Below are 21,228 nucleotides of genomic sequence, written 5' to 3'. Positions count from 1 at the left end.
GCCCTTTGCTGCTCTAATAAAAGGAAAAGCACTAAAAAATATTTTAAAATCTTTCTGTGGATGCTTCAGTGTTGTGCTTGCGGTTTCATCTTTCCAGTGGACTTTAAGTAACCTCTCGTACAGTTGGCTTTTGTATCTTGGATGCAAATGGGATTCTGTATTAAGCTCGGCTGTTCGGTTGAGATAATATGGTCTGTGAAAATCTATCTGCAGTCTGGTGTTAATGGTGACAATTGTTTTAGCACTCAGAAAATCTAGAAGTGCTTTCCTAAAGATGTTGAACAATTGGAAAATCTTTTTCAACTAAAACTTTTTAAAGCATTACTGGTGATGATTTTGAAATGTCTACACCCTGGTCATGAAATAACCTTCACAACACATTACAGCATAATGATTTGGTCTCCCTGGGGGAGTTACACACTCTGATTTTAAATAAATAAATAAATAAATAAATAAAACAAAAAAAACTAACTGAAGAGGCAATTGCTATTCCTAAAATGGATTTTGTATTATGTATCTGTTGTCCATTGTCTGTTTGGTGACATTCTGTATTTTATGTTTGTAACCTTGTAATGGTGTGCTATATTGGCCAGGTGTTCCTTGAAAAAGATTTTAATAACCTGGTTAAATGAAAACAAAAATGCACAAAGGGCTACATTTAGTCAATAACTGGTAAGAATAGTTCAAATATTGGATCGATTCACAGTGTATTAGGGGCATGAGTTATTTGACAGAAATATATGTGACTTGAGCAAACATTTTATAAAAAGGTTCAAGGCAAAGTAATATACACCAACCTGTTTCATGTAAAAGATCAATTTTAATCTAACGGATAAAAATGTAGAAGACTAAACATGAATTCCTCTTTGATAACGATGTGGACAAAACAGACTTTGGACTCCACTGTACGATCAGGCTGTAGACAATTCCTTGCAAATACTCAACTGTAACCTGCTGCATCATTTCAGCTCTTCTGTACTTTGATTACTAATTTGAACTATTTATAGTAAACTTGTTAAATCAAGACTTAAATCCAATACGGTTTTGGTATTTCAACTGCAGGACAATATCTTAAAGTAGCCTACCTGGGAAAAAAAGAGCTAATGGTAAAAAACATCCAAGCTCAACTCAGCTAGTGTTGGATGAGGAACATTTTCAAGACTATTCTTTCCAATTGTTCATGTTCAGTACAGGTTTTTAAATTTAAACCCCTTTTTGTTGAGTGAAAATGTAATGTCATGTAATTTGACATTCCTGTGTGACATATTTTCTAAATGGAACACCATTTACAACTTAATTCTAAAAATATCATTATCACAGGCTGAAATCTTAGATCATGTTGTAAGAATTAAACATTTTAACTCTCAGTGCTTTTTGAATTATCAATGCCAAATACTGTTACAGTTTTGGGTTTCCACATCCACATCCAACTATACATACAAATACTGGTTGTATAAAATGTCATACTATACTATGTCATGATGATTCCAATGTTATTAATTTGAAATACAACCAACAGTGGGAATCACTGACAAATAAGAATAACCGTAAAACAGTAAACACTGACATCCATGTTGTTACGGGAGCTGCTGATGGACTCATCTCCTCAGTGCCGAGGCGGCCTCCTCCATAGCTGCTGCCGCCTTTTGCAGTTCCTTTTGTTTCCTTTCTAACTCTTTAAAAAAATGTATCACAATATAGCATGTCAAAAAAGTCATACTTAGTATACTGTAGTATGTCATAAAAGTCATAGTATAGTATGTCATTGAAAAAGTCATAGTATATAATATGTCAAATAGTTAAAAAAAAAGCTATAAAATGTGTTAGTATAGTAAATCATAAGTCATAAAAATGCCATAGTATGTCATAGTAAAGTATGACAAAACATTATAGTATTTCATAAAAGGTTATTGTATAGTATGCCATAACAAAAGTCATTAAAAGTGTCATAGTATACATAGTATACCATCTTTCTGCTTGGCCACGAGCTCCGCCAGTTTCCTAGAAGCCAAAATCACTCTTAGTGCAATATCACAATCTGTGGAAAGAACAGAAAGCGCTTTATATAAGAGTGTTTGAAACATAAATAATGGCGACACAGAGATGCTGTACACAGTAACTTGTATCCTCCCTCACCCTCCTGGCTGGCCTGGTCTGCCTGGATTCTGCTGGAGATATCGTTCATCTCATTAATGAAACCAGTAAAGATGGCCTGTGTGCATCCTGCCATGTTGCAGTTTTTCCAGAAGCTGGTGGAGTAGGTGCTCGGCTCTGGGTAGGAGGTAAGGGAAGGGGAGGACAGGAGGGATACACAGATTGGTCCAGGTGGAGCTGGAGAAATGGCTGAGCTGGTGCATGGAGGTGAGCGGGTAACACTGCGAGGTTTGGAGTGGTCAGGAGAGGGATGGGGTCTAGCAGAGCTCTGCTTCGGGACAGACCCTGAGCAAGAAGCTGAAGAGGTGCTCTGTAGCTGACGCTGTTCAATTGTTAAATTGATAATACTGTTGCTAAAAATTAAGAAACCTAATGATTTTTCTACCTTATAAATGCACTGTATAACCACAATCACTAAAGTCTTGATCCTCCTTATATGGGCTGAACTGGAGTGCATCACTTCAATATCAGATGAAAGGACCCCGAACAATCTGCTCAACATTTGACAACGACTGTCATCCACTCCTCAGCACCTTGATCAGCTCAAGACTACGCACACTGCCGTGCACAACTGACAGACAAGTCACAAAAGGGAGAGGAGAGAGAGAGACTTCTCTGCATAGTCTGTCTGCCTATCCATCCTCTCCAACACTTCCACTACCTCCTATAACAATAGTTACGGTATGTACTGACTGTCCACTGACCCACTGTTTACTGCTTACACTGTTTACTGGCTATTTTAACCCATATGCACAACCCCTCCCTCCTTCCCTCCTTCCTTCCCCCAGCCTGGACTGAGGTCTAACTTAATACTGAACAATGGCTGTAACCCTATTACTTCAAACCTCTAATATAGACTGCTGATTTGTGTCTATCCTACTGTCTACTTTATTCCCTTATAATGCCCATATTTAATGCTGTCTTTTTTAAAACTTTATCCTTGCACTGCTATATCGTTTTTATATTACTATGTCTATATTCCTTGCACTATTGGGCTTATTTGCACTACCACCATGACACACACTCTTGTAGAGCACCTTACCATAGAGCACCATACCTGCCCTATCACTGCAAGCGTTTCATGCTTATACATCCCTTAGTACATTCATGTGGATTTTTTTATTTGTTATTTGATCATCCTGTTTATGATGTATGTGTATGTTGTGTGTGATGTCTTTAAGATACTGGGACATTGACTTTCCCCTTGGGGATAAAGAGTCTCTCTCTCTCTCTCTCTCTCTCTCGACTTTGAATGTACTTTTCCAATTTCCTAACACACTGAAAAAGTTAATCTTATCCATTAAACTTCACCTTCATCTTCCTTCTGTGCCTCTGTCTTCAACAAAACAGCGGGAAGTAAGGTCGATGCAGTCTGAGTTGAGGCTGTCACTAAACACGGCCGAGACAAAGGAAGTAGCAGACTCTCTGATTCAACATCCTGAGGGGAAGCAAACACATTACAGTTAATACTGTTCTGCAGGTCGCAGTTATATACCATTTATCAATCACATAAAAAGTATATAGATTCTAAGATTAAAATATCCCAAAGAGGGAGATTAACTCAAATTAGCTTTGATAAACCATGAGTTAACATTGTGAAGACCAAATCTACTCCAGGACTAAATGAGAAATTCGAAGAAATGTTCAATAGAGATTAAAGTAATAGTAATTTATAGCTGTTATGTAAAAAACAGAGAGACACACTTTGAAGAAAAGACAATATATATGTAACGACTCACTGAATGTATGAATGTTTCATCTTCTTCTTTATGGTCATCTTTGTTCTCTTCCTCCAGGTGACTTCCTATAGGAGACAGCAGGAGTTTGCAAGGAGTTTGCAAACCATTTGTTTATTATGTCTTAGTCACATATTACATATACATTGACTCTGCGGTGGCAGCCTACCTGAGGCGGACCCAGTGGGACTCTCAGTGTCTTTTCTGTGAGTGGAGGACATTAAACTATTATGCTTTACTGTTATTTTTACACTGACTGACCACACAACTAAAGAAACTGAACATCTGAATGCAATCCAATAAAACATCCCTGTAATGAAAACTATTATTTAGTTTTAAATAATAACAAAAACAACAATACATTTTATTTATATAGCGCTTTACATGGTACTTAAAGACACTTTACAGTAAAACCAGCACATTAAAAACAGATAAGCAATAAAACCAAGGATGGGAGTTCCGAAGGACGGGAGTGATGTGATCACGGGAACGGGTGTGTGTGAGGAGACGGGCAGCAGAGTTTGGCATGTACTGGAGTTTATTTAAGGCTTTAGCAGGTGAACCATAGAGGATGCTGTTGCAGTAGTCGATTCTGGAAGCGATGAAGGCGTGAATCAAAGTTTCGGCGGCAGAGAATGTGAGTGATGGGCGGAGACGGGCAATGTTTTTGTGGTGAAAGAAGGCAGTTCTGGTTATTTGGTTGATGTTGTTTTCAAAAGTGAGTAGGGTTGCACGATATTGACAAAATGTGATATTGCGATATCGATATTAATTTCGATATTTTTAAACACGTGTAAAATCACAAAAGTTACGAGAAAACGCATCAAAATAGATTCATAACACACACAAGGTTTATTTCAACTGATGGTCGTATTGGACTGGTACAACATGAATAAATAAATAAGGACCATGTCTACAGAACAGGACATGTTTTACTGGTTGTGCAGTATAAAATATATAAAGAGAACAGGACACAACTTTTCTTTCGCTTCTCTGATTTGTTCCATTTTGTTGTCTATTAATTTCTTCACTTACACTGTCACTCTGTCGAAATATGCACACACATGGTACGCTCCATAGGGTTTGTCACATAGTGGACCCGTGCGCTGACGTGTACTAACGTGCAAGTGGCTCGGTAACTGGCCAATGAAACATGATCATTTTAGCGTTTCAAGCGGGCTCTAAATCAAACACAACTAAGCCACACAGCCAACGGACGGGACGCAGCGCTCCACAAAATAAACAAAATATTGCATACTTATTGTGACACTTTCGATATATTGCGATGACGATATTGAGTCGATATATCTAGCACCCCTAGATATAATATTGCGCAACGTGATATTGTGATAACGATATTGAGTCGATATATCTTAAAATTGAGGTTGCTGTTGAAGATTATGTTATATGAAGTTATGGGTGTTCTTTGTGAGGGATTTCGGGCCGACGATGATCAATTCATATTTATTGTAGTTGAGTTAGAGGAAGTTGGTTTGCATCAGTTTTGCATAGTTGTGGACTCTGTTGAGGTGATAAACTGGTCATGCTAGAGGCTGTAGTTTGTGGTGATGTTATGTTAGATTGAATTTAATGTAATCCCAAAGATATATACGATTGACAATATAATTTGAATTTAAAAAAAACACCAAATTGATTATTTTACTAATTGTTTCATTACTAATAGTGAGGCGTTTGTGATATTTATGTTCTTTCATGTACAGTAAAAAAGCTTTCAATATAATGCAATACAACACTACACCACCTCAAACTTCAAAACCTACCACAGAAATGGGTCGCACAAAAAACTATAGTAGCAGCTTCAGCAAGGTCACGCAATGTATGCTGCACATTGTAAATATCCTAAAAATTAAGAGGTTTGATCTCACCTGATCAACTGACGCACAGTCGAGAAAAGGGGAAAAATAAACGAAAGAGAGAAGAAAAATGTATTTCAGTTTATTGAACATCCTCAGCCTCTAATGATGATGTTACTGAGGAATAATCAGAGATTAGATTTACCTGGGGCTCTGGAACAGAGTTGGCACTTTCGTCTAAATCCATCTCTAAAGGGGCAAACATTTCCATTTCTGGATCAAGTACATTATCACCTGTAGAAGATGGAAAATTTAACAAATCTGTATGTTAACCGTTTCAAAGAAGACTGTTAAATAGGTTACATTCTCTCATGTATTTTAAGTGGGTTAACCTGAATTGGAATCATCCGATACGATCCTTTTAAAGCCTTTAGATTTACGTTTAGATGGGGTCTCTTCCGTTCTGTGACAGAGGAGATGGGACAGCCATTATAACAATTGTAACTGTTACACTCTATAAACAGTTTATGGAAAGCAAAAAGGGATGGGGCTACATGAAACAAAAGGACGGAGGTAATTGAAAAGAAAAAAAATTGTCAATGACTGGCAAATCAAAAATATTGCAAATTTGATTTAAATTGTCCACCACTAAAAAAAAAAGGTCAAGGTATGAGGTTTCTTGGAAAGACAACCAAGAAGTCTGCACACTGTCCTTCACTTGTACTCACTTCATTTCTCAGACCTTCATCAGGCAAAGTTCATATAGACAAACAGCACCATACATATAAAGGCTATAGGCTCTCACTCGCCTCACAGCCTGCTGGTAATAGTCTTGGCAGCTGTGGCAACAGCCACATGCTGAGAATCAAAAACAACACACCTTCGGTGTTCGGTGTGTGTGTGTGTCGTGTTAGGTCACTGCAGTTTCCTGTGGCGTTTCTGCAGTGGAAAAAGGAGGACAGGGGAACCACGGCCGAGCCGAGTAGAGCTGTTACTAGCAGTGGGTAAGCGCCATTAGAGGGCTTATTACAATACATCTGTTCTTTCTCTTGTTTATATACAGTACAGTGCATTCAGACAATGTTTTTTTGTTCTGATATGCATTGTCAGCTCTGAGACCTTATACTGACAGGCGTGTGCCTTTCCAAACCATGTCCAATCAGCTGAATTCACAATAGGTGGACTCCAATCAAGGTGTAGAAACATCTCGAAGATGATCAAGAAAAATGGGACGCACCTGAGCTAAATTTCAAATGTTACAGCAAAGGCTCTCAATACTTGTGAAAAAGTGAAGGAGTCTGAATACTTTCTGAATGCACTTATTTATAAAAAAAAATGTCTTGTATTTTTTCCTTGTTGATATGATTCTGATTATTATGCTTATTTTAATTTTAGATTGCCTTTAGTGTCTTTTGACGACTACAGGCTACACATGGTAATATGGGACTCATTTGTAAAATATATAAATAAAACAATTCTTATCTAATGTTGACCTGAATTTGTGTGCAGCGTTGGCGTCCTCTGATTAGTGGATTTTTCTGTTTGGTGCTGTTTGTCTACATGTACTTTGCCTGATAAAGGTCTGAGGACTGAAAGTGAGTACAAGACAGTGTGCAGGATTCTTTGTTTCCTTTCTAAGTCAAGAGTTTTTGATCCTATGGCCGGGTTGGCTCAGTTGGTAAAGCAGGTGCACATTTACATAGAGGTTTATGCCTCCTGCATGTCTTCCCCCTCTCTCTCCCCTTTCTCACCTAGCTGTCCTGTCCAGCAAAGGCGGAAAAGCCCAAAAAATCTAAATCTAAAAAAGAGTTTTTGATCCTACGCACCTGCCACTAAAACTTTATGGTGTGCAAGAACTGTTTTAAAATTGAGAGCAGAAGGTATAAAGTGCCAGAAGATCAATATAATACATTTGTAATACAAATAACAATTGCTGAACACAAACGTTTGAAAACGTAGCAAAATCCAGCGTGCAAATTATCAAACACTTACTTCTTAGTGGAATTCAATGGTCTCTGTTTCAAAAGCAAAAGCAGAATGATTAAAATTATTGACTCATTCTGAAATGACATAGAATTAAAAAGCTTTATTTAAAGTGACTATGAATAATGTGTGTACCTTGGAAGATGAACGCGCCGCACTGCTGGATGAGTTGGAGTCACTGCTGTACACGGATGATTGTCCGGCAGCTGTAGAACCACCTGTCAAGAAGAAAAACATTTTATTTACTGTGATACTAAGAAAACAACAACTTAAAACACATGACAAACGTGCACTATGAGCTGGACTCACCGCTGGTGGTCCTCCTATGAGATGCATGTTTGTCACAATATAACCTAAAAACACACATGCCTGGTTGTTACATGATCAAATTTTGATGTTAAGGGCAGATTTGAAACGTATAAATGTTTAGTTATAGGCTTACAAAGAAAGATGTTTGGAAAATGTGAACATACTTACATAACAATGCTAGAATATGAACTTTCCAAGCTGATATTTCCTTCTACCTTCTTACAGGCAAGGCAATATTTCTGAAATTGAAAATGCTACTTTGTTACCTGCTGAACAAAGTTTGTGGCCAGATAAAACATTTCCGTCTTTGTTTTAGATACCATTTACTTCTAGAAATAAATACAGAAGTGTAAAGAAAAATGGTTCTATATTGATAAATACTAAAATCATAACATCGCTGCATCATTAAAACAGCCAGCCACTGAGGTTTATTTTGAGTCCCATATACACGATTCTGCTGCCGTAAAGACTCACTAGGGCACAAAACGTGTATTAATCCGCCCCTGAAAATAGACCCCAACATATGCACTATGTCCTTCTGCTTGAGTGAAGTTTGCTGAGAACTACAGAGCCCAACTGTTTTAGGGAATTACTGAGCCTTAGTTTTTGAAAGATTTGACATTTCAAGAGATTTGTCATAAATCTATGTAGTAGATAGTTCCATCAATCAAACCTTAGATGATCCGGCTTCACTGGGAGTTTTGGAAGTTCTGGACTTTGTGGAGGAAGAGGGACTTCCGTTTATGGAGCCATTGTTTTCTAGAAATGATAAAGAAAAATTCAACAAATAATATCTTAAACTGAAAAAAGTTGTTAACAAGAAGAAGGGTGACAATTCCCACCTACCTTGTGTTTGTGGACTGTGATTGGGGCAGTACAGCCTGTAGCATGAAAACACATAGTTTTACAATCAAACCAAAATATATGTTTGTTTTTTTATAATTTCGCTATACTGCAGTACAGGATGATTTAGAATTAGGGCTGCACAATTAATCGAATTTTAATCACGATCACGATTTTGGCTTCCCACGATCAAATTTGCGTGATCGAGCGATATTTAAAATGCGTCATTCCCTTCATAGAACAGTTTTTGCAAAGCCAATCTAGCGCTCCATAAACCACTGTCTGATCACATGTCTCCATGAGCCAATCAGAGCTGTTCCCTGCCTGCACCGCGCAGCTTAGTTTCTAGATGTAGACAGTCACAGAGGAAAGAGTAACGTGAGGAAAATTCCACAACAGGTAGCAGTCGGTCATCATAAGCCGGTCACAATGTTTACCAGTTTACCAGTAAACGCAACGTTTTGTCCCGGCTGTGTTGTTTTTCAGACAACAGCAGTGACCGGTGCTAGTTTGTGTCTTTTAGCTCATAGCTTTAGCAGCAGACTGTTGGACGTCCCGCTGTTGGAATCCTACAGTGAAATACAGACACACTACACTGTTTAGCAGTCAGCTACTGTGGCTAACGGTAGGCTAACGTTACCTGCAGTGTAACGTGTTATTAGTGTTTACTAGCGTGACATTCAGCGATGTTTATGTTGCCTCTAACGTGGGTTTCGGAGCATCAGAGCGCAACGCAGACATGTAAGTGGCAGTGTAATGAGCCACAAGAAACCGCGTAGCTATTTCGTCTGGTAGATACCAGGCACCACATGCGCCGTTAACGTAAACAGAAAATTGCGTTGCCTGTATCTTTACGGCAAACAATACGTGGTAAGCGGTCGCACAACAGCTGAAATGGCATACTCCTTCACAGTATCCTTCAATAAAGGAGGAATGTAGCAAAATATGGATGTATTAGTAGGAATGTAGCACAATATGGGTGTAAAAGCAGTTATAATTATATAATAAAATTTGTTTTGGGTAAAATCAACAAATAATCGTGATAATTAATCGTGATCTCAATATTGATCAAAATAATCGTGATTATCATTTTGGCCATAATCGTGCAGCCCTATTTAGAATACAAGACAATTTTCTAGACAGGTATAGAGTTATGTTGGACTAACCCATATTCCCCCCGGTCTGCATCCTCAACAATCTCTGCATGATCTTGAACAGCACACGGGTAGTGGTAGGACTTCTTGCAGCGTCGGACTTCACACCCAGCAGTGGCACCCTTTAGCTTACATAAGCTACATATCTAATGCAAACAAATGAGTAAAATAGCTTCCAGCACATAATTATTGTATTAGGCCTATGCATATGTAAAATATGATCAATATCAATAATATTTACCAGTTTGCTTCCTCGTTTCACCTCACTCAGCACATCCTCCACAAAGAATCCAAAAAGATCGTCAAACTGTGGGGAATTCCGGCAATAAAGACCTGAGGAAAATAACTGGAAAAACACACACACACACACACACACACACACACACACACACACACACACACACACACACACACACACACACACACACACACACACACACACAAATAGAAACAACATGAGTGAGGAGTTGGGACAATAACACTGTAATTCAAAGAAAAACCTGTGTGTTTCACTGTAGGAGCAGGAATGAACATCAGTTGTAAACAAAGGTTTTATTGGATATATGTACAGTAAAAGCATAAATAAAGGGCAATACCATTTGAATTCAATATGACACAGACATTTGTAAACATGAGCTTTGACCTAGTCCAAGTCAACAAAGCTGTGAAATGTCATTAAGACATGAAATCTCAAGCTGTAGTAATATTGACCGATTAAAGAGCAGTGCCGATTGTGCTGGTATACATTATTGGCTGATATTTGATATACCTGTATTATATGTCAGCTGATATGTAACAAGAAACTGCAGTACAGGAATGGCAAAAATATGTAGTATGTAATTTATACATTATTAATTGTCTGGTCTATAAAAATGCACATCACAAGTTCCCAGGGGGACGACCAGCAGTCCAAAACCCAAACATATTCAGTTTACTATTATAGTAGACTAAGAAAACCTGAAAAATATATACATTTGAGAAGCAAAAACCTCAGACCTGGGTATTTTTGCTTAAGCAATTCCTTACAAATGTTATTCAATTATCAGAATAGTTTAATTAATTTTCTGACAACTGATTTATTGATTAATCTACTATCTTAATTGTGGAGCTCTGGTCACCATTAAATTGCTTGTCCCTCACAGAGCACTGACAAGTTTATTTTGGGGGTGTCCCAAAATAAACTTGTGTCTAACTGCGTGTCAATCACTGCTCATGCACATGCATTCATAATCCCTTGTGGGGGGAGGGGCTTAGGAGACCGTTTTGAGCTTTAGAAGAAAAGGGGGAGGGACTGAGAAGTTGTTGATGTTCAAATTTTTTGGCTAAATCCTGGATCTTCACAATCCTACCTACAGCACCTTAAATATGCAGCTAATGGCCCCTTTCAGTGTAAGATTATCTAATCTGAGCAGTTTAATTGTTTAGTTTAGTCTATAACATGCATATTTCTTAAACTTATCATAGGTTTTGTTTGTACAATCTTAATCTGCAAAGTCACTACAGCTGTCAAATGTAGTGGAGTAAAAATCAGAATATTTCCCTTGGAAATATAGGCTAGTAGAGTAAAAGTAGGAACTTGTGTTATACCATGGTCTGGATAAATACTCAATTCTGATTGGCTGCAGGAGTCGAGCATTAACCCTAATTTAGTACAATTGTACATAACAAATCACAACATCCTTACAAAAAGGCACATTACATATGGTATGAACTCCAATATTGAAGTGGATGACTTGACTCAAATCTCTAAGACCTGTGTGAGTACGACTGTACTGTCTGTCTTGTAACTTATTTGCTAAAAAATCTCAGATTCTTATGAATGCAAAAGATGCCCTTCATCTTAGTCATCATTACCAAATCCTGTATCAACCCGGTTGGACGAAGGAGCTCCACACTGTGTATGAAGTTTCTATTGCAGGCAGCTTCTGTTCTCTTATCTGTCTCCATCTCCACCTTTTAGATCAACAACGATGTCGTTCACTTTCTGCCTGTGTCTCCTTTTTGCGCGAGAAGGGTCTTCAACCCGGTGCTTGCTCATTTTAGCTCACTAGCTAACCTTACGTCATTTCATAATGTTAAGTCAATACAAAAAATCAAAAGAGATACTCGCTAATATTTACCAAACAGTTCTGATGAGCCGTGACTTCATCATTAGTCGATAACGGTCCGGTTATCTCCGTCTCTTCAGACCGTTGACAAAGCACACAGCAAACTTTGTCACCGTCGCTCATTTCTTCCTGTTAACGGAAAGATGAACTCCTTTTTGTCTAAAATAAAGTGTTTAATTGCAGTCCACCTTCACTCAGAGCTGTTACAGTCACAGACAGTATATACAGTATGATCGTAAACAACTTCCTTCTTTGCGTTTATTTCACCGCCCTTTGTATTGGTTCGCGGTTGCCAGATTGTATACTGCGAAATATCCCCCGCGGACCTCCCAAAATCACACAGGTTAATTTATTCTCTTGAGAACGAAGCTATTTTGGGGAATTTTACACAACTGTATTATGTTATATGAAAGCAGATGATTCAAATCCTTTTTTTAATCCAACATCAATATTATTATCTTTTTAATTTTAAAATGTTTTACATAGGCTATACTTGTTCTGTTGCTGTGTATGGCTTTACATACACATTTTCTGGTCACTAGAGCTCCAAAACTCATAATTCACAGTTACTATGATTAATATGTCCATGTCGGAAAATGAAAATAACAAAAGATTGCAGTAGGTTTTTTCCCCCCACTGCAATATATTGAAATTTCGGATTTAAGCATAAATGGTGGGTTTTGACACACTTGGCAACCCAGTTGAACAGTTTCACTTTCATTTCTGGTCCCAAGTAATCTTCCCTCAAGCTATCTAAGGCCTCTTTGTGTGTGCTATCTACACCCACGAAAGTGACTTTAGCTATAGAAAAATGGATCGGTATTACGGTATAAAGGGCGATAATGAAACAAGATCAGTGGTGTAAGTATTCAGATCCTTTACTTGAGTGAAAGTAAATCACGCTTTAAAAATACTACGTTGTAAAAGTCCGGCATTAAATATGCTATTTAAGTAAAAGTATCTAAGTATAAACAGGAACATTTTCTTATTAAAAAGCAGGCCTAAGTACTTAATGGAGAAAAACGGCCCCTGTGACTTATATAATACTATAAATTATTATAGAATTAGATTATTATTATACTCATGCATTAATATAAAAGCAGAATTGTAGTTGGTTGAGGTGGAAGTCATGTTCTATTTTGTACAGGATTGCAACTAATGACTTTTAATTATTGATTAATCTGATTATTTTTGATTGATTTGTAAAAATTCAAAAATAGTGAGAAACGCCCATCACAATCACCCAGAGCCAAACATGACATCTTCATTGCGTTTTTTTTCTTCCACCCAACAGTACAAACCGCAATATTATTAAAAATGCATTAAAATAATTGAAAAGAAATGCAGCAAATCCTTACATTTGAACAGCTGAAAAAATGTTTGGCATATTTGCATTAAAAATGACTTAAACAAAGACCAAAATAGTTGCCAAATAATTTTCTGTCAATCCAGTAATTGATTAATCAAATAATCGTTTCAGCTCTACTTTATCTACTCTATACTGTTACTGTACGGTTAGTTTAATTTATAACAAAACTTATTTATTAAGCTCTTCAGATGTTTTATTTGAAAAATCCTAATTTTCTTTTTTAATTAGTAAAAGGTACACTATTTTCCTCTGAAATGTAGTGGAGTAGAAGCATGAAGTGGGATGAAAAAGAAAAGACTCAAATAAAATACAAGTATCTAAAATCTGTACTTATGTACAGTGCTCATAAGTGTACCTCACAGTGCAATCAGGTATCAAGCCTTCATCTATAAACGAGACCAAAGAAGAGACAGTGACTGAATTATCAACAAGTCATTTATGTAAAAAAAAAATTAGACAGGTCACAAAGTAGTGACGTCACCATACTTAATGTACAATATAGCATCTCAAATAAACATTTCATGACAGACGGATATTAATAAACAATATCTACATTCAGAACATGATCCCTCCACGCATAATAAGTTAGCGCTATACAGTCATCTCTGATTATTTACAAGGAGAAACATTTTTAACCGTAGCGTACATGAAAACTCACAGAGTTAGACCATGAGGCCATTAGACCAAAAGCTTATACACAAAGTCTGGTGGCAGAACAGGTTTCAAAAGACAACAGAGAGACAAATGACAAAGACAGGAAGAGAGTAAAAACCCAGTAAGAAAAGAAGACTAAATATATGTGTATGTGGGCTTTTTCGTTTCTTACAAATAAATTAACACATGTAAAGGGAAAAGCAGAGGACAGGGGGTGATTAGACTCTCAGAAAACATTCATTCAAGCTAAACAAGCTGTACGCATGTATCTCTCTCCCTGTGTTTTATTTACAGTGACAAACTCCTACCTGGGTGAACACAAAGACAACGGTCATCCACATATAATCCCCAATCTTTCTCCACTTTTAATGTGAACACAAAAAGATGCATTAACTGAGATCAGTCCCGCTGGCCTATTCATACATCTATTATATTATAAACACAGGGATCCTCTGTTCTTCATTAAAAAAAATATATACAGACAAGTGTATGACTAGAGGAAGATCACTTTACTATACTGTGTCTGTGATGTATTTATCTATCCAGTATTCTGTATCTTCACTGCACAATTGTACCACAATAAAGTCTATCACATGTGCACATAACAGATAATTGGTGCATGTGCACGATTAAAAAAAGAAATTGAAAAAATACAGCTTTCCCTGGAAACCGGACAAAATTCTTTAAAAGTACCGATGTTGGCAATACAGCACGGATAGCCACATGATGCTAGCATTCGCGTGGGCAGTTTGGTGATGGCGGAAGTGATGAGGAGTTCAGGGTTTGATGTCAGAGAAGCTTGTGTAGGTCTCACTGCAGCTGGACGATGTGCTGAGGTTTCCAGAGCCACTGCATTCTGGTAGAAACACACACACATCAGTTGAGGATTCATGTCAGGTGTAGTATTCTTGCTTAACAACTATATGCTAAAGGTTCAAGGTTCTTTATTCGTCATGTGCACAACAATAACAGGCGATGAAAATCTTAGGCCACAGCCACCGCTAACAATGCTCATTAAATAACTAACAAAACACACAATAAAATCAAAATCTGAATCTAAGACAAAAGAAAAAAGTAAAATAGTGCAAGTTAAGATAGGCTTAAATATAAAAAATATAATATGAAGTAGTATAATTATATAATAAACAATTTTGTTTAGACAGTATTGCAATGAATAAGACTGAATGTAACAAAGAACGTAGTAATGAATATATGCATAATTATATGATATATATATACACACACACACACACACACACACACACACAGAGGTATCACAGAGAGGTATAACATGTGTGTTCATTTGTCACACACTTTATTTGGGATTGTTTGTTTAAATACCTGAGCTGGTGAGGGACTGGCACGACTTGGACTTTCCAATGAGCGTGATAAGATTAGCAGCTGCGATCCAGCCCTCCTTAGAGCTGCTCAGGTTACGTACAAACCTGGATCACACACACGCACACACACACATGCACACACACACACACACACACACACACAAACGCACACACATGCACACACGCACGCGCACACACACACACACACACACACACACACACACAGTACTGTTTTAGCAGTTCTACTGTAATCTATTTTTTTATTTCTCGTAGGCAGCAGGAAGGCAAAATTCTCACCACTGTCCGTCATCCCCCTCCTTGACCAGCTGCACCATGTCTCCGCTCTTCACTGAGAGCTCTTGAGCCCCCTTCTCATAGTCAGCCATCACTGTATATTTTCCGGCACACTGTTCAAAGTCCAGATAAGGAAACAGAAAAGGATACATACTAAAATTAGAAAATTAAGTCAAGTTAAGTCAAATTAATCGAGAGTTACATTAACATGTATGATAGTTCTTTGCTATGAAAGGACAAACCAATCAGATTATGTCCCCACAATGTGATGAATACAACTGCAGGCAGGTTGACACCTGTCTGTAAGACACAATGACTCACCAGCTTCTTGCCGTTGTTGTCCTCTGGGTCAGAGTTAAGAGGATCCTCAGCACTGGAATAGCCGTCATGCTCCTCTGAGGCATCCAGCGACAGGGAGGCCTTGTTCCAGCCTGAGGACGGACGGACGCGCACACACACACACACACACACACACACACACACACAAACACACACACACACACACACACACACACACACACACACACACACACACACACACACACACACACACACACAGGTGTTTAGTTTACAGCTACATTCATCTTCAGCTGCTATCAAACATGTGTGACCTACAGTGAGATATCTACAAAGAATGAAAAAGTGAGAGACTTGGGAGACAGGCATGCACCTTCATATTTTAAAATCTCTGACCTAACAGAAAAAGTGTCAGGCAGAAATTCTTCCATATCAGTGTTTATTTCTATGATTTTTTAACTAAGCCTGAAAGCAGTGTGGCAATGTGTGACAGCAAAGCAAAAACTGAGAAAGGCTATAAACTTTAGGTTTATCGCAGTGAAACAGTGGGCCCAACACAGTGTACCTCTCCACTTTGTCTGTAAGAGACTAGGGGTGCTGAACCACCTGGCCCTGCTCAGGTGGAGAGGGGGATGACCTGCATCTGAGGGACAGGAAGCAATAGACACACAGCTAATCACTCACCCTGCAGCAGCTACAGCCAATGAAATGTATCATTGTTAGAGACTTAGGCTGTGCTCAGGCATCATGGATGAACAAGCAATCAGACACGGAGAGTACGCAGCTATTGTTGAACAGACTAGCTACCTTTGAAGCCGAATGGCGTGGGGTCACTCTGGCGTTTCGTCTTGTGATCGGGGCTCGTGGGAGATCCTGCCGTCAAAAAAAAAAGAAAAAGGAGGGACAAGGATGGTTGTTGAGGCAAGAAAGAAATCAAGACCAAAATATTGATATTCAAAAGACAATTTTTGATGAGAAAAGTGCTTTCGTTATATGGTGAACTGCAAATGTTCAGCTCTGACTACAATGACACAGACGTACGGTGAACTGGCAGCTGGATCAGACAGGTTGAGGAAAGATGAAAAACACAGAGGTAGAAAACTAATTCTAAGAAGGAGAGCACCTGCAAAATGCACCTCAAAGTTCAGCAACATAGGCCTTCTTCGGAGAAGATATTTTGACATGTCAAAGCCGGGAAAGCCCAGGGGCAACTAATAAAATGAATGGTGGCTGAATTCCATTTCGTTGCTTCAGTTTCAGTGTCCTGGTATTTCGCACGCTGTCTTACTGTCACACTGTAATGGCTTAATGTTTTTAGTAACACCTTTGCTTTTCCCACTATGACAAGTCAAAGCTGAGAAAGAGGCATTGTGCTGGATTGAATGAAACTAGGGTCTAGAGCTGTGTGATACCTGATGACAGGAAGATCATCATGGATGGTAATGTAAAACTTTTATCATCAGTGGTTGAGGGCTCTGTGAAGGGAAGCATGCGGTATTTGACCTACTGATGAAATGTCTTTGAAGTATATTACATCTTTGATCATGTTGAGACTTAGGTTAACCTACTTGTCTTAAGTTAGATGAGAAGATAGATACCACTCTTATGTCTGTACAGTAAAAATTAAGCTACCACTAGCAGCTGTTAGCTTAGCTTAGCATGAAGACTGGAAACAGGCTCTGTCAAAAATCTGCATACCAGCACAGCAAACTCTAACCAGATAACACGTCATATCTGGTTTGTTTAATCTGTACAAAATCCGAAAGTGCAAAAACGACAACGGGGAAGTATGAGCCAGACTATTTCTTGGCCTAGATAAGTAACTGACTTTTCAGTAACTTGTCGTCACCATAGAGACATGACAGTGGTATCGAACTTCTCATCTAACTCCAGGCAAGACAGAAAATAAGTGATTTTCCAAAATGTCTATTCTTTAAATCACTCAACAAAATTCTTTGATTTCGACTAACTGGAAATTAATTTCACAAATGCAGGAGATGATGTGATATGTTGGATATGAAATTGAATGAATATCCTGCAGTTACCTTTCTGAGCTTTGAGGTTACTGAAGCCCTGTAAAGTAAAGCGCTTTTTAGCCACAGCAGCTCTGTCTGAGGTAGGGCTTGTCACAGCCTCATCTGATCCAGACAATAAGGCGGGACAGACAAAAAGAAGGAAGGAAGAAGGAAGGAAGGGTAAGTTAATCAAGTATAGAGGAAGAAAAGGAATTATGGGGGAAGAAGTTATATGATTCAGTGGAAAAGACGGGTTAATCACAAAATACAATAAGTGTACTGTAGTTTGTACAATACATGCACTACAAATGCTTGAGACAGATTTATTAAAAAATATAAATAAGTAAAGGGTTTCATCTGTCTGACGGGAAGTCTTTTAGTCTCCCTACTCACCTTTTCCTGTTGGCTTTGGCGACGAAGAGGAGTTGGCATCAGGATTGCAGGGCTCAGCTTTCTTCTCCTCTCCCCTCTTTAAGCTCTCCTTACCGGACTTTAATGGACTGTGGGTGGACAAAAGCGGAGAATAAGATGCTTCAACAGACAGATTTTTCCTGATCACGTGCAGATTAATTTTAAAAGGCTGTCACAAATCAAACTGTTTAAATTGTGAAAGAGAACAAAATGAGGTGGGGACTGTAACAGACTTACCTGAGGCTGGGCCCAGGAGGGGACTGGGAAACCTGATCTGGTGCCCTCTGCTGGCTGGCTTTTGAAACACAGAGAGGGAGAACAACCACCTCAAAAACACCCATGATGAAACATTTTTGAAAATAAATGTCTTTCATAATCATTACTGATGAGAATACTAGTGTTTCAATTGTCTGGTTAAACATGGATATCAATATTAACATGAGATTTAGTAATAGATTTGAAAGAACATCCTCTCTCTGTACCTCTGCACGCTTCCAGCTGGGTTGTCAGAACCTTTCTGATCTCATTTACCCAAGTGGTTTTTACTTCAGCAGTTTGCGCCTGAAACAGGGTTAAACAAATATTAAAAAGCTCAGTGTAAACTGTATTATGCTTACCACTGTTACATGGAGGTAAACCATATGCATATGCATACCTATTGTTCAGTACATTGTACTTCACGAGTAAGCCTGTCGTTATATTGTATTTTTGTAATTGTCAACAAATTCCATAAAAGACTAAAAACTACAAACAAAATGTGTTATTGCATCTCTCAAAATTAATTTTTTTCAAAAAGCTCAATTTCCTAAAACAGCTAGGCACTCAAAATGTACAGTTTTTGAGCAAACATGACTAAAACAACTGCAATTTTTTGCATTTGTTCAGCTTTATATTTCTAAGTGCAAGTGAGAATTTATAGGATATAGATGAAGGATTGACTGAGCTCTATGGCACAGAGCAATCAGGCTTTGAATACAAACACAGTGCTTAGTTGGATCAATTTCATTGGTTCATTTACAAAAAAAAATGTAGAATATCAACAGACTTGTATGTGTTATTGTACCTGAACAATATAAACCTCATCCCTGGAGTTGCACCAGATTTCAAACTTCTTGTTGTCTCCCTTTGCATTCTCAGTAATGCCGACAGCACTCATCTGTTAACAAGATAGCAAGATAGAAATGTATTTTATAAATAGTAGATGGCAGTGTTAGAGACAAACACTGCAAAATTCTCAACATTGCAACTGTGGAGGTGCTCACATTCAGAGATTGTTTGAAGCTGTATGAGGGAGCTTTCTCGTAGCCCTCTCCGTTCTCCTCCCTCCTCTTGCAGAAGAGCAGGGCCTTCTCGTGGAGGAAGAGGTGTCTCTGCATGGGCTTGAAACGGGCCAGGTCCTTAACTTTGGCATGACCTTTCTTGTGCTCCGTCCACACGCTGAATGAGCCCTGCATCAGCAGCTTACCCAGCTCACTCATATTACCCTGAGAAAAGAAAGAGTTAAAGATGCTGTAAGATGGAGCCGGTCGGCCGCATGCTGCTTTTGCTCTATAGTCCATGATTTGATATTAAAAACAACTCAATCTCTGTCCCATCAAAGCATCTCTTTTCTGCCTAGTCTCTGTGATGTGTTATGTGCCAGTGTTCATCTGGAGTTTCTGCATTCTGACCTGCAGTGAGCCGGTAGATGTGCTCATTTAATTTCACCTAAACACCAAAGGCACAGTATATATTGTTTATCATTTGTTTTTTCGTATTTAAAAATTTTATTTGAATTCTTTTTCAATCAATGTTTGACCTGTTCATACTTTGTGTTTATCCTTTCTCCTGTATATGACTGAGACAAACATGTAAGAAATCCAATGTGCTAGGTGCTGCTAGCCCAGGACATTACACTTAAACCTCACCACAAATGATCAGCATGTCTCTTGTCTATTTTACGTCAGTGACCTATAAAAAGCTTCTGTTCTGTGATTCATAAACGCCTGCGTCCTGTTAAACGTCTCACCTCATATCCTGTAATGGCAATGAGGTGCATGGAGTCATTGACAGCCTTCAGGATGCCCAAGATGGCGGTCAGCGCCTCCTGCAGGTCATTGGCCCCCTCACAGCTCTTGCTGTACTTCAGCATTTCCTATGTTCAGAAACACAATAAACATGCAGCTCAGAGCAATGACTGAAGACCGGAAATTCTACTCAAAAGACAAGAGATAGTATCATACTTTTAGTAGCAGCTGATATTTGGTAATCCTCTGAACAGGCTTCAGCAGGTAGGAATCTAAGCCCAGTTTATGCTCCAGCTTCTTCTGACACTCCTGATGGGAATACAAAATAATTGTGTCAAATAAAACACAGTAAATATTTATTTAACAATTTAATAGTTTCTGACTGTGGTCACCTGGAAGAAGGCGCAGTCTGAGCACTGCCTCCAAAGGCTTTCAGAGCGAGGCTTGTTGTGACAGTACTTCTCATAAATCTGCAGGTCTGTCATCTAGAGGACGGCAGTGAAAACAATTTTTATTCAAGAAACTGTTTCATCAGAAAAGTTGGATTCACATCTCTGTGCTGAAAATCTCATCATTCACTCACCCTCTCTAGAAAACACCTTCCAACCAACTCTGGGCAGTCAGTGTACTGCTCCAACTCCCTCAGAAATGTCCTGGAAACAACGAAAATCACGATATTGATGAAAGCGATAGAGCTTTGGGGGACTAACAACAGGTCAGTATCATCAATGACAGGCAGAT

General features: G+C 38.4%; 2 protein-coding genes across 11 annotated transcripts in view; both read right to left on the bottom strand.

Annotated features, from left to right (window-relative positions):
- Positions 1–596: 596 nt before the first annotated feature.
- phf11 (PHD finger protein 11) lies at positions 597–12,375 on the bottom strand. The gene is made up of 18 exons (XM_039817470.1): positions 12,114–12,375; positions 10,235–10,339; positions 10,006–10,139; positions 8,843–8,877; positions 8,670–8,755; positions 8,165–8,235; positions 7,997–8,040; positions 7,823–7,905; positions 7,697–7,719; positions 6,097–6,167; positions 5,910–5,998; positions 5,777–5,784; positions 4,060–4,094; positions 3,894–3,958; positions 3,466–3,592; positions 2,137–2,271; positions 1,967–2,038; positions 597–1,675 (listed from the first exon to the last, which is right to left on the bottom strand). Exons 1-18 carry the CDS (start codon positions 12,222–12,224, stop codon positions 1,599–1,601), a joined length of 1,371 nt encoding a protein of 456 aa, XP_039673404.1. The 5' UTR covers positions 12,225–12,375; the 3' UTR covers positions 597–1,598.
- A 1,512-nt stretch (positions 12,376–13,887) lies between these two features.
- mcf2lb (mcf.2 cell line derived transforming sequence-like b) overlaps positions 13,888–21,228 on the bottom strand; it is a 50,015-nt gene continuing 42,674 nt past the window's right edge. For 4 of the 10 annotated variants that reach the window (XM_039817461.1, XM_039817458.1, XM_039817462.1 and 1 more), the window contains 17 exons: positions 21,071–21,140; positions 20,880–20,972; positions 20,704–20,796; positions 20,490–20,615; positions 19,744–19,965; positions 19,545–19,637; positions 18,964–19,042; positions 18,719–18,776; positions 18,464–18,570; positions 18,101–18,193; positions 17,468–17,530; positions 16,863–16,928; positions 16,621–16,698; positions 16,080–16,189; positions 15,762–15,871; positions 15,466–15,569; positions 13,888–14,980 (listed from right to left, as the gene is read on the bottom strand). In XM_039817461.1, the coding sequence (XP_039673395.1) occupies positions 14,901–14,980; positions 15,466–15,569; positions 15,762–15,871; positions 16,080–16,189; positions 16,621–16,698; positions 16,863–16,928; positions 17,468–17,530; positions 18,101–18,193; positions 18,464–18,570; positions 18,719–18,776; positions 18,964–19,042; positions 19,545–19,637; positions 19,744–19,965; positions 20,490–20,615; positions 20,704–20,796; positions 20,880–20,972; positions 21,071–21,140 (1,645 nt within the window). In that variant the 3' untranslated portion in view covers positions 13,888–14,900. The remainder of the gene's footprint in view (positions 14,981–15,465; positions 15,570–15,761; positions 15,872–16,079; positions 16,190–16,620; positions 16,699–16,862; positions 16,929–17,467; positions 17,531–18,100; positions 18,194–18,463; positions 18,571–18,718; positions 18,777–18,963; positions 19,043–19,544; positions 19,638–19,743; positions 19,966–20,489; positions 20,616–20,703; positions 20,797–20,879; positions 20,973–21,070; positions 21,141–21,228) is intronic. The other 6 variants (XM_039817464.1, XM_039817459.1, XM_039817460.1 and 3 more) reach the window with 5 other exon arrangements.

The sequence above is a fragment of the Perca fluviatilis genome, chromosome 12 (genome assembly GCF_010015445.1).
Source record: "Perca fluviatilis chromosome 12, GENO_Pfluv_1.0, whole genome shotgun sequence".
Lineage (NCBI taxonomy): Eukaryota > Metazoa > Chordata > Actinopteri > Perciformes > Percidae > Perca > Perca fluviatilis.
The sequence above is the reverse complement of the archived record's forward strand: the minus strand, read 5'-3'. Positions and strand labels throughout refer to the sequence as shown.